Source organism: Ascaphus truei, chromosome 1 (genome assembly GCF_040206685.1).
Source record: "Ascaphus truei isolate aAscTru1 chromosome 1, aAscTru1.hap1, whole genome shotgun sequence".
Lineage (NCBI taxonomy): Eukaryota > Metazoa > Chordata > Amphibia > Anura > Ascaphidae > Ascaphus > Ascaphus truei.
The window spans coordinates 135,631,853-135,645,949 of NC_134483.1; the positions used below are offsets into that span (position 1 = coordinate 135,631,853).

The window sequence follows — 14,097 nt, forward strand, 5'->3', positions numbered from 1 at the left end:
AACATGAAACTGCCACTGTTATCATCAGAGTAATGTTCTCATGCTCATTTGAAACCTTCTGTTTCATTCTGTTGTCATTTTAGTTGCTTTACAAAACAATTATGTGCAAGTAGAGTTTGCTAACCTTTAGCATAGTTTTACTGTAATAATAGTATGATACTCCCAAAAAACCTACAGTGCATCTGTGGTAATACTTATCAGAGGGGGAGAATGTAGCCGAAACATGATTCACTGTATGCATTTAATAGGATGAAAATTTTGTTTAGTTACACAAAGTCATAGTCAGTACATAGTACATAGTCAGTTTTACCTTCTGTGTGCTATTAATTCATGTTTTGGGATGAAAACCTAAGGTGAGAAATACATTATTAACCCATGTAAGGTTGTAACAAATTGCTGTGAATAAGGGGGTTAATTGAGGACAGATGTAACAGTAGTTGTTACTGAAATCCCCAAAATCAGAATGTTATAATTATCAGACAATATGTACCATATGAGCAATATGCTTCTGTCTGTAAATGGTTATGCAGGTTTAAAAGAAGGGCTTAAGGTGAAGATATTAAAGGTGAATGAAGAACTCCCTCCTCCCCTTAAGTGTTATTTCAATTCAAAGTGTTTTCCATTATAGTGGCACTCCTGGGGTATCTGCATCCATCTCTCATGAATGGCTCTGCAGCTCCATGCCAGACATATGGGATCAATCAGGGCTTTTGGTGCTGATGTTTGCTTTTGGGAATGTTGACAGCCTGACAGACACAGGGCTCCGGTGACAAGGAATCTCAGCAAATCAGGCATGAACAGAGGAGGGGGTGAAGGAAGGAAGATTTGCAGAAAAGGCAGATAGAATCAAAGAGTTGAACAAAAAGGCAGAGTGGGAAACAGTGCCAAGGAAAGAGAGTGGGGAAAGTAAAGTGGAGCTGAAACAATAGAAAGAGAGGGAGTCACTGAGGAGAGGAAGATAAAGATTTGTTGCAACTGGCCCCCTTCCTTCAGACCTTTTTTGTTTTAAGAATGGAGAGGAGGGGAGAACATTTTGGTTTCTAACCCAGTCCATGAGCAGAGCGAGCATGCAGCCAGCAACAGCCTCTTTTTGCTGGATTTGATCACTCAGTGCTCACATCTGCAGCGGTGCTTGACATTGAATCTGGAAAACTAGTCTTGGATCAGACAGACTACAACAAACATTTTTCCTTAAAAGCTGGAGGAGGGGGAGGAGGAGGGAGATAAAAAATCAGATCGCATTATTATTTCTCAAGAAGAATAGCCAGTTGTCTTCTACCCAGGTGACAATGTTGCGCTTGGCTTCTCTTTGCTGCTGCCTTTCCCTGGTCTGCAGCTGGACAACCTTTCACCACCAGGTCCCAGTTTACAGGAGCTTTAACTTCAGCTCTTCCTCGCACGTTTTCCAGCTCACAGACAGCAGAAAGCAGCACACACCAGACACTACAGAGAATAAGGTGGAGAAGCTGGGTCAGTATTTCAAGAGGAATGTCAGGAGACTGAGGGAGAGGAGCCAGAACTTGGACCTGGTGTTCCTGGTGGATGAGTCTTCCAGCGTGGGCCACTCTAACTTTGTCAGTGAGCTGAGGTTTGTGAAGAAGCTGCTGTCAGACTTCCCTGTGGTGCCTTCTGCCACCAGGGTGGCCATTGTCACCTTCTCCTCCAAGACCAACGTGCATTCCAGGGTGGATTACATCTCTTCTAGTCAGCCCTACCAACACAAGTGTTCATTGCTGAACAGAGAGATCCCGGCCATCACCTACAAGGGAGGAGGAACCTACACCAAAGGAGCCTTCCAGCAAGCAGTGGTAAGATGCAGAAACGATCACATTTAGGTATCACTGGAGTCAGGGTCAAACTATAATGGTCCTATTATAGTTCATCTTTCTTTATTAAAAGAAAAATAATGTGGGACACATTTTAAAAATACTCTACCTGTTGATATATAGTTTATAAATGCTTAATAAATAAGGTCCACATTATTTCGGGAGTGCACTGGTGTTCTTAAGCCTCTTGCTGATGTCCCATGGATGGGATACCTAGTGACACTTGTCTGCTACCTTAGAAAAGGTTGCATGTTTTACATACAGTAGTAACAGAGGTCCCAGTATGATGGCATTAGTAAAGATGTGTGAAGCTTTCACCAAAGTTCACAAACCATTCAAAATTGACCCTTTTTTATTCCGAAAAAAAAAAATGGCTTAGCCAGAGTTTGCAAGTGAATCGTCGCGCATTAGATCAATGTGCATTTCAATTTTAATTCATGATGCTAACTCGCATCAGGAGCCAGGAGTGAGAGTGAGTGAGAGAGAGAGACTTTTAGTCCTTTGCAAATGCATTTTTGAAACTGTCTTTAGGTACTTGTAATTACTGTTTTTTATATGCAACGCTTGAGTTCCACTTTCTATTCTTTTTTTTTTTTTTTTTAAAGATAACGTTATTTCTTTGAAATACTGTCTTCCTGTCTGTTTCCGGAGCATAAATACACTGTAGTTCATAAATATGTCTAGAATGATATCCATAGAGCTATTTTTAAGCATTTGGATCACTGGTGAAAGATACCTTTTATTCTCCTCCAAGTATAGGTTCATGTTGGTACTGGTACTGTACAGTACGCTGTAGCATTACTTTATTTATTTAGAAAATATTTAGACAGTTTTGTAGATGAAATAGAAATTGAATTAGGGAAATAATACAGACAAACCTTACTCTTTTCGTTAATAATGAAGATGCTGCAACTTAATGCAACACTTATTACAGAATGTTTCAACAATCTCAGGTTTGGTCTCAGAGAGGACACAGAGACACAAGTCACTGATAATTACTGCTTGCCCTAATGTCCCTTAGGCTCACACCTTCTTATGTCAATAGTACAGAATCCACTACTTAAGGCAATATTGGTTGTGTTAATAATTGAGGCAAAGGTCTCTGGACCTCATTTTAGACAAGATTTTCGTGCACAGATGTCTCTCCAAGTGTTTATTTCAAGGTTTGTTGGAGTATAAAACACTTGGGACTGCATTATTTTTCTTGCATATAATTAGCTTTATGGTTTCATGTTTACCTCAGGAAAAATAACATCCATTACTGATTTTGATAACATGACATTATGAACCATGATTTAACTGAGCTCTGTGGATCTATAGGCTTCAGTGTCATATCTGTTCACACATGTATACTGATTTATCATCGAGACACACTTTTTACAGTATATTGCAACTTTTCCTCACAGAAGGATGTGGGGAATGAATGTAATATGTAATGTAACGCATGTAATAAAAGAGGAAATTGGAAGAGGGAAAAATAGCACCAGATTTATTAAAGAAAATAAACTTTGTTGCTTTCTGTGGACTTTCTTCACTTTGATAAATGGTGTGCTATGTTTTGCATCCATTTTTGCCCCAATTTGCTGCTGGGAGTCTTTGGTACACAAGCCCATAAGTGTGTTTTCTGTTTATTAGATTTATTCATTAACATTGACAGCTTATTAGTTCAAAGAAAATTTTGAATTCTTATCTGTGTTACATTTTATAATGTTGTTGTACATTCTGCATTTTCTAAAAAATATACTAACAATCTTTAGTAACATATTAAATTTGGATTGGGTAGTATTATGTGCAAGCCTACTGAGATTCACTTCCTTTCAATTTTAATCGAACTTTCCAAAAAGGGGAAAAAATACAAACTGTGAAAAGATCTAGTGAAAGTGCCCAAATTATTCAAAATTTGATATTTTGCTGGGTTTTTTTTTTTGTTTGTTTGATTGAATTTCAAAAGCGAAAGTAATCAAAATTAGATATGGGGAAATATGTTTGGTGGATCAGCCGGTTCTTTTGGTCCATGGTCAATCTGAATAAGGGTGATTCACATTTGTGGATTTTTGATTATTATTATTATTATTATTATTATTATTATTATTATTACCAATACACTCTGCGGATTCAGCAATCTGTTGGCGGTCTCTAAAGAATACAATCCATAGCTTGCTGAATCCACGGATTGGATTCTACAAATTCCTCCACGGGTTGTATCCACATGGATTGAAACCGCCCAAATTCATGGCGGATTTTACACCGCGAAACGGATTTTGGGGTTACATCAGCAAGAATCCAGGAAACAGATTTTGGGGTTACATCAGCAGGAATCCAGGAAACAGATTTTGGGGTTACATCAGCAGGAATCCAGGAAACAGATTTTGGGGTTACATCAGCAAGAATCCAGGAAACAGATTTTGGGGTTATATCAGCAAGAATCCAGGAAACAGATTTTGGGGTTACATCAGCAGGAATCCAGGAAATGGATTTTGGGGTTACATCAGCAAGAATCCAGGAAACAGATTTTGGGGTTACATCAGCAGGAATCCAGGAAACAGATTTTGGGGTTACATCAGCAGGAATCCAGGAAACAGATTTTGGGGTTACATCAGCAAGAATCCAGGAAACAGATTTTGGGGTTATATCAGCAAGAATCCAGGAAACAGATTTTGGGGGATTTGCCCATCTCTAATCAAGATTAATCAAACATGCAATGCCCATTGACTGTTAGTGCTTTAAGCAGCAAAACATGAAATCTTGTTTTTTTTTCTTTAAATAAATCAGTTCTGTAGTATTAGATTGTGACTGTTTTTTTTAATGTACCCTGTATTCAACTGTTAATGCTATTTTGTATTAGTTTTTAAAGCATCCTTTGATTAATATAACAAAGTTTTAACCCATCTCTCAAGCAGTGCAAGATATTTGCAACACTTTCCTGTTTGGAATAATTTGTTTTAATTGCTCTTTTAAGCTGTAAACTGTAAAAGTAGATAATGTTACCTTAGTAATGTAAGGATACTTTGTAGCTGCTGAGTTACACTAACTCAGGGGTCTGCAAGGAAGAAGAGCCATTTTATAAAAAAAGTCTTTCTCCAAAATATTCTGAGAGCCGCAACACATGCATGGATATTACAACCCACAAACACATACATATACTGTACACACACTAATAGGTATATACTGTAAAAGCATTAACATACAACAACATTTGTGGGGGCATAAAAGGCATCTCACAATAATAAGTCCCTTTATTTAGTTTTTTTCATTGTTTTTCTGTGCAAAACAGTGTGATTTACAAAAACACAATACATACATACTCTACCCCCCAAAACAACACCTACATGACCCCCAAATACACATACACTCCCCCCCAAATACACACACTACCCCCCCAAGTAGACACATATTATATATACATATACACACACATGCGCGCGCGCGCGCACACGCACACATATACACTTACATTGGGCCTCTCTCTCTCACTGTCCTGCCGGCGGTTGCCGGAGGGAGAGGGTGGCCGGTCTCTGCAGGTTCCTGAACCCCAGATGCTGCCTCTCTCCCTCACTATCCTGCTGGTGGCTGCGGGGGGGCCTGGTCGGCGCTGGTCGGGCCTCTTGTTACCGCCGGGCCCGACGTCTCCCCAGCTGCTTGCCTGCCTCTCTCCTGTACTATCCCACTCCGGGCTCTGTGACGTTGGTTCACTCCGGAAGTTGCGACACGCACTTCTGGCGCGCACCGGCATGAGAGCCCAGCATGGAACAGTACAGGAGGGAGGCAGGCAAACAGCTGGGGAGACGTCGGGCTCAGCGGTAACAAGAGACCTGACCAGCGCCGGCCAGGCCCCCTCCTCCCCCACTCCCCCCGCAGCCACTGGCAGGATAGTGCAGGAGAGAGGGGCAGCAGCTGGGGTCTGCAACCTGCAGAGAGCCGCAAATCGGAGCAGAATGGTTGCTGACCCCTGTACTAACTGAAGCAGCCATTATTTTAGGCACACAATCAGGATTTGTATATATATATATATATATATATATATATATATATATATATATATATATAAATAATATATATACTGTATATAATATATAGTAAGAAAGTAGTATTGCTGCTTTAAGCGAACTTGTTGCAAATGTTTGCATAAGTACACAATACTCTGTTATCTTTCTTATTACTTCAGGGCTGCATACCTCTCGCCATCAGAACTCAGTGATACAAACCATTTGTTGTTCCTGTTATAAGTTAAATATTTATTTTCCTGTCGCTGTCAATTCAGGGAGCCAGACCTATGTTGAAATGAAGAATAAGAAAATTTGGTAGAAGTCCCGAAGCTTCACATCTCACCAACATAATATAAATATCTTATTCAAAACATACCAGTAGGACTCATTGGAAAACGTTGTTTTGAGTATGGAGAACGTACAGTATAGTGTATGTTCAAGCACAATGTAGTCTGTATATTTTTACGACATGCAGAAGCCTTAAACAAACAGTAAATCTAATGTATTTTGCCAAGATTTGTATTATTTGATCTTTACATATCTTTACATATCTTTACATATTTCCAACCGCACTTATTAAGCATCTCTGGGAGTGTTGGTGTCTAAATAGTTGACTTCATCTTACTCATTAAAAAATAATTATTCCTCAGTTTTGTTCTTTTGAATTTTTATTTCTGAGCATACTATGAAACAGAGAAATCATCTAGCAATATTGTATTTCATGGAAGTAGAATATCACATAGTATTTCAGGGCCTCTAATGGCTACTAATGTGAGTAATGCATCATATTGTAAGTTAACATTGAGTGCCGATATTCTGCTTAGTTACAGCATATACTAGTAGAGTACCCCGCTACTGCAATGTGGTTTTGGATATGATGTGTTGGGAGCGGTGCTTTGGGTAGGGGTATAACCTAAATAACTATGAAGAGAAAACTAGAAACCCAATTGGGCACTCAATTCCCAAATACTGAATGTAATGTTATTTCATTAAAACTAATTTTATTAGTTCAACAAACTTAAAAGAATTGGGGTTAAATCCACTAAGGGACACACGTATAGCAATCCAATGTCGAGTACTAGGTGTACTCTGGATTGAACAATAAACGAAACAATTGAGTGATATTAAATCAATGTTTCGATTAAGGTACTGGTATACAGTTAACCTTAAAAAATGTGTTGCTTCAACAGTAGCAAAAATCACAGACTATGAGTGTAAATGTAGCAGCCCGTATAACCACAGAATCATCGTGCAATTTATAAGTAGCAGCGTAAACACAAACAACGCCAATATAGTATGTATAGTAATAGCATATAGATATACACCTACGGTCTATAGTGCCCAATTGGGTTTCTAGTTTTCTCTTCATAGTTATTGAGTTACAGCATATTTAAGCTCCTAAAGTATAATTACATTCGTTAAACCATAATACAAAATTAAAATGGTAGGTAAGGTGTCCCATAAATTGGTGTAATTGTGTCACCCCTTTACTTTTCAAATCACCAATGATATACATCAAATACACCTTTGCAAATGGGATAAAGAGCTTGGCATTGTGTGCATTAGCAATGAACAATGCATTTCAGCCAATAAATGAACACTACTGTGACTGACCCCCAAACTCTTGAACTTGAACTACTACTTTGACAATATATTGTATGAGTAGTGCACAGTTATGCAGTTAGTTATCATAGATATATAGCGTAGACTCAGTTTTAGAATACTAAATTAGTAGTACTGTTCTGTCATACCCTAGTAAGGGAAGATGCATATGATTATAGCATCTGATGTACTAATATTATTTCAATGTGGCTATAGGGGTTAGGAGTCAAAATATTACAAAGATGAACACCGAAGTGCTGATGCCAGGCTCACAATGGCCTTCTGGGTACTCCAGGAAATCTTTGGTGCATCCAGGCGTAGAGTTTGCCGTCAAGGTTGAGTTATTTTGAAGGACCCCTAAGATGTTAATTTCCCCTATGTCTTCCTCCTTTACCTGCTTTTGCATGAAGAATGAAGAGTGTCATGTGATATTCTCAAGATGTTTTACATGGTTGTTGTTTTGTGTCCATCAATTTATATTGATGCTTTGTTTTACATTCTGCTCAACTTGTGTTAGTTAGTGATTTAGTTAGTGAGTGGTTTTGGAGCAATTAGGGGAGGCTTTACTTGGAGCAGTTGTTTTATGGGATGTAGCAAAGTTTGCATCAATATAATGGAGCAGAGTTGCATCAATTCAATCCACCAAGTCTATGTTTGTATTAACGTATTAACTTATGTTGCTGAACTCCAGATGTAAGAAGCCTAAATAACAAGTTTTATAGGTATGAAGAAGGATCAAGTAGAATAAATGTTTTACTGCGTCAAAATGGAGCAAATTGCTCCACTTGATACATATCCTCCACAGTGTTTATTTCTGGAAGTCACAGCTACTGTACAAAAGGTTACCCAACAAAATAGAATAGGTAAAAAGAAGAGCAGTCAATGCATGGAATAGCCTGCCCACCGAGCTGGGAGAGGCACATACAATGAAGAATAGTATATCATAATTCTTTAGTATAGAAAAGTTCCCAAATCAAATGAAAAGTAAAGTTTACAGGTTTAATCAGGGTACCTGGGAAGACAGCACATGTCATCCAATCCAGTTGACTGGACCATAAAGGGCCATACTTATTCAGCCGACTTCTGCCATAAGGCACCTTCTGGCCTCTATCACTCTCAATCTCTACCTCATTCTCAAAATCTCTCACACTCTCTCTAAATACATCATGGTTGATCTCACATTATTTGCATTAGAAAATACTGTATTATGATTAACGGGAGTTAATTTAGATTAACATCACATTAATAATTGATTGAACATTAATTGACATGGGTCAATCCAGTTTAGTACATTTGAACCTTAATACAGTTGTAGTTGCTGCATTGGTTCTAGCGTAGAATTGTAGGGAATGTTACTACAGTATGTAGCCATCGCTTTTTACAAAACCTTGTTAAAATTAGCAAAGGAATACTATATATTAATAGCTGGAGACCACACGAAGACAGACAGAGACATTTTATAGACCTTTTTTTCCAGGAGATGTTTATGGGGGTCATGTATCATAGTCTCTCAGCTGCGAAGCAGGGCAAAGGTAGGAGGCTTTGATGCATGTCCCCATAAGGGTTCTGAGCAGTGATCCAGAAGTAACACTAAAGAATTTTTACTGCTCACCATGGGCACTTTATTGTGGCAATGACATGGTTTATGCACACCAAAGTGACTTTATTGTGCTTAAAAAGTAGTTTAGAAATGTAAGCTCTTTTCAAAACAGAAGTCAAATATGGCAAAGTGCAACAATACATTTATTAAAATCTAACAATTGTGTGAATAAAATGCACATGTTACGGTACATATACAGTACTTATATTTATGGTTATTGATTACCAGTTAAAGAAAAGATGAATCCACTCCCAAATTAAGTTTATGGAATCACAAGTGGTATTTGTATTTCCTGTACAATGTACGGTTGAGGGTTTTGTGACTTTTTTACCTACCATACTTATTAAATGTATGGATTCCGATGAAATCCTCCCCGCCCCCCCCCCCCCTCCACACATAAAAAAGGGTTCCAGGTGTGACCTTAAAAAGTAGCAAAGGAAAAAAGAAAAGACGCATAATATATTTAATGTGCAAAAATATGTATTTCATACGAATTTCTCTGGGAGCAATCTTTTATCATTTGGGCATACTTAATTTTCCTTGTCTGTATCTCTGACCTCTGATAAATATGAAAGCTTGAAGGATGGTGCTATAGTTTATTTAAAAGTAGTAAATTGGGTTATTATTAAGTGAAATGCTTATTTTAATGCAATTTCTCAACTGACAATACAGGTGTCAAAGGTTAGATTTTTTTTATATTTCTCTCCAAAAGGTGTTGAACAAGAAGTAACCTTAGATGGGATAGGGTAAGGTTAATAAAAGTTCCCACACATTTCTTGCCTTAGTGTGGGAGATTGTATTAAGAAGATAGAATAGTTGATCATTTAGCTCAGCGGTAGAGTTCTTGGTTAAGTGCCCAATGCATTCTTGAATTAATTTCTGAATTCCAAAATCATTAAACTGGAGTTGTAATACTGTGGAACACTTATCGTGAGAAGAAAAACCCACAATGTTTGCCAACTTCTATGGCCTTATGATATGAACACCTGTCCACTGGGAAACTTAATAAGACTAAAACTTTTTTTCCCATTGGACATGGGAAGGTTTCTGGATGGTGTCAGCTTTCAATCTTTATCAAAATACAGTAATACAAATTAGAACCATAAATGAAAACTGTAAATCTGTGCAAGACAACATATTTGCACATTTTAGAAAAATGGGATCTGTTGGGTCAAAAATATCCACAGATATCTCTGATGCGAAGGAATCCAAAAAAATTATTTTATTTTTCCATATTTGTCTTTTGAATTATGTTCTTTTATTTATGAAAACCTTTACCCATTAATGTAATGAACTACTATGCCTCAAAATATCTGAATATGTTCAGATACAGTATGTTATATTTATCTCTTTGCTTAATATTAGATCTGTAGGGCTTATTAGACCTTCAGTGATGGCATTATTCATACCATTTTTACAAGCTGAGTTGTTCATCCATTGAAGATATGCAGCGAGGAGTTTCTGCAACAGTAAAAACAAAACTGATTGAGCTACAGTACAAGGAATTTTTTATTTTATATTCTGCTTAACTCTTTCAAATTTATGGTTATTTTGATATAATTAGCCAAGAAAACTTACACATTTTTGCAATAAAAATATCAAGCAATTATTTTACTTTCAAGTTTGTAGTTAATCTTAGTAACTCTTAAAACATGTCTTCCCCAGAATAAGTTAAACTTTTATTTAATGTGGGTCCTACATGCAAATTTATCATGTGTCCAAAGCATTTTTATTAATATGCAAAACATTTTTTGACTTGTTTTATACTTTACAAAGAAGTATCCAAATGTTGGCAATTAGTCATATGACACACCAAATAAGCGGCCATTTTGTCTCCTTCTTGTCGTACATTAAAAGGTTGGTGTGTCTCAAAGTAGCATGAGACAGACTTGTATTACCATGAGGAATTGTTTAAGACATTGAATTGGGAAGAAAAAGGATTCCAAATCAACAGTGAATAATTGACATTTGCAGATGACATTGCTGTTTTTGACACAAGACCAGAAGAGATCCAGCTATAAATCAGAGAATTCACCAAACCAAATAAGATAGTGGTCCTCCAAATGAATATCAGCAAGCACAAAGTGATGTTTAAGAAATGTGTCAACTCTGGAATGATCAAAATAAATGGAATAGAAGTAGAAGTTGAAGACTATGTCTACCTTGGCTGGCAAGTAACCTTTTGAATGAAATCTATAGGAGAATCAAGATGGGATGGAGCACATTTGAACGAAATATGACAATATTTCAAGAAAATCTTCCACTCTTTTTTGACCAGTGTCTGTCTGTGTTGATTAAACTTAGTACCTTGGGGCGAAGATAATTCAGAAGCTTTAGACAACTCAAAGAAGTATAGAGAGATGTGCAGTATACTTGGTATTTCCTGAAGAGACAGGAAAAATGAATGGGTTTGAAACCAAACAAAAGTCTGTGACATCATTGCAAGGGTGAAGAAATTAAAATGGCTGTAGACCAGACATATCACAAAGAAGAAATGAAAATTGTTGGACAAAGAGTGTACGCCACTGTATTGCAAATTAAATTAAAAGACCTAGACCTGGAGTGCGCAACAGATTTTAGGGGGGGCGTGGCGGTTACAGAGGCCCCACGCTATTCAGCACAAGGCCTCTGTAAAATCACTTACACGGCCTTGCGTCCGTGCATCTCCATGGCGACGGGCGTCAAATGCCGCTGCGGGTCACGTGATGTCACACGATCCTACGGCGTCATTTGATATCGCAATCAGGGTAATGGGGCGCGACCCCGGGGCAGAGCAGGCAGGGGGGGCACAGCCGAAGAAGTTTGCGCAATCCCTGACCTAGACGATGACAAAAATTAAGATGGAAGGATAAATCAGAAAATGAGTTGGAACTACGTGGAGAAGAGAGGCTTCTAACCACAAAACCTGGAAGATCATTGGGGAGTCCTTCATCCATTAGTGGATCGACAAGGGCTGAAGATGATAATGATACATATACGCACAATAAGTACATTTGTATGTACATATATTCAAAAGCATATAGACAGGTCCTCTACTCACCATTTGCATCATGTTCCCTAGCTGCTTCAGTTATCAGTATGTTCTGGTCTGGATGGACATACTCATAGCAGCTTCTTGCAGTGATTATAGAACAGCAGGCTGCAAGCTGTACCACCTCCTATCTCAACAGTAATCACTGCATGCATGCAGACTCCTGCTTATTTCTAATAGTAATACCACAGATTGCTTTTGGCAAATGTAGCCAGTGGAGGCAAAATGAAAGCTACACTGGCTGCAGCAGGACGGAAGAACCCTGGGAACATTTAGCAACATTCCAAGGGCCATGCATGAGTCAACCTAAATGTTCTAAAGCCACGTAAGGGTTAAGGCTGTCATTTATCAGATGCTTTTAATCAATTTCCATATATTTTATGCAGATTGTTAACCAGTGAAGTTCAAGTTACTTTGCATTTGTCAATGTTTTTGACCCTAAGAAATGCCAACTTCTGATAAGACCATGTGAGTGCTGCATTTCTCCACACATCAACCTACCTGTTACGAGCCTGCTGAGCACCCTGGGCATTTCATTATGCTGTTATCGTGACTACCCTTTTTCCTTCTTACAATTCTGCAGTTCTTGCAATGGCATAAACCACTCACTGGCTTAAAGTCTACCCTTTCGTCAAGTATATAATAAGTGCAGCAATCCCCACTACTCATTTTATTTTTACACCTTATTTTCCTTACAAGATGGATCATGGGAACCAGCGGATTCTCCGGAGCTTATCCGAGCTATGTTCAGCTCCAAGGACCCCACATTTTCCAAGATACTTACCGGTGAATTTACTGGGTTTTATTCTCCAGCCAGGGAAATGTATATGGCTGCCCAATCTCAGGCCAATAGGAATCTGTAACATTATTGGCCATTTCAATTTCCTTTAAAAACCAGGAAGTGATCTATGCATCTTCACCGGTGATTATCACAGGAACCAAGGGTCCCCGGAGCGTAAAATACCCCCCCCCCCCGGTTGCAGTCCTGTAAAAAAAAGAGAGTTTGTCAGAGATTGCTGTTTTAAGCACAGTTTTTAGGATATTACATATTGTGCATGTAACAACAACCTTCCAATGACCTTGCCTTGTCCATTATATATTTTCAGCCACTTTTGATCTATAGAGCATTTCCACTCAATGATTTAACCATGTTTGGCTATACAGTAGGTAATTTGCTCCCGCAGTCACATCACTTTGGGAAAGTATCTCCCTGTTCTTCTGGCTCCAGAGACTACTTTTTAATTTCTTACCTGCAGTGTCAAAAAAATGTTTCAAGCTATTGTATCATCCTTTTATCTAATTTGTATTCCAAACTATTTAGTTGAGCAATTTGTAATTTTCTGCACAGATTGGTTTTTAATCTACTCTCAAATCATAGCTGGAGAATTAAATTACAGTAAATTAATCTCATGTTTTAAAAGGGATCAGTGACAGTGACCCTAACTTGTTTTCTTCTACTCTGTTTTAAAAAATAATTGAAAATACATGATAATAGGTTTCTTAGTATAGCATAACAATGATTAAAAGTTCACAGAAAATAGTTATGCTATGTTAAGGAACGTCCTTTAAACACAATAAAAGTATTTAACCAATTTGTATTTATTTATTTACCAATTTTATCATAGGACAAATGGGTGGGTTGCCGTGTTGGTCCTTTCTTTCAAGTAGTAAAAAAGGAGGGAGTAGGCTGTATGATGCCTTTTATTGGACCAACAAGTTGTTGAAATGTTACTAGCTTTCGAACCTCTCAAGTTCGTTCATCAGGTATGACAGAAATACAGAAACACAATATTATATACAGTGCATTTAAGAGAGATATTCTAACTATATACAAATATATTCGGGGACAGTACAAGGAGCTTTCAAAAGAACTATTCATCCCAAGGGCAATACAAAGGACTCAGGGTTATCCCTTAAGGTTGGAGGAAAGGAGATTTCACCAGCAACAAAAGAAAGGGTTCTCTACAGTAAGGGCAGATTATATGTGGAATTCATTACACATGGAGACTGTGATGGCAGATACAATGGATTTGTTAAAAAAAAAGACTGGTC

General features: G+C 37.9%; 1 protein-coding gene across 3 annotated transcripts in view; it reads left to right on the forward strand.

Moving 5' to 3' along the window:
• The first annotated feature begins 739 nt into the window (after window positions 1-739).
• Window positions 740-14,097, forward strand: part of SVEP1 (sushi, von Willebrand factor type A, EGF and pentraxin domain containing 1) — a 306,365-nt gene continuing 293,007 nt past the window's right edge. Inside the window, exon 1 of one of the 3 annotated variants that reach the window (XM_075595245.1) lies at window positions 740-1,808. In XM_075595245.1, the coding sequence (XP_075451360.1) occupies window positions 1,290-1,808 (519 nt within the window). In that variant the 5' untranslated portion in view covers window positions 740-1,289. The remainder of the gene's footprint in view (window positions 1,809-14,097) is intronic. The other 2 variants (XM_075595238.1, XM_075595229.1) reach the window with 2 other exon arrangements.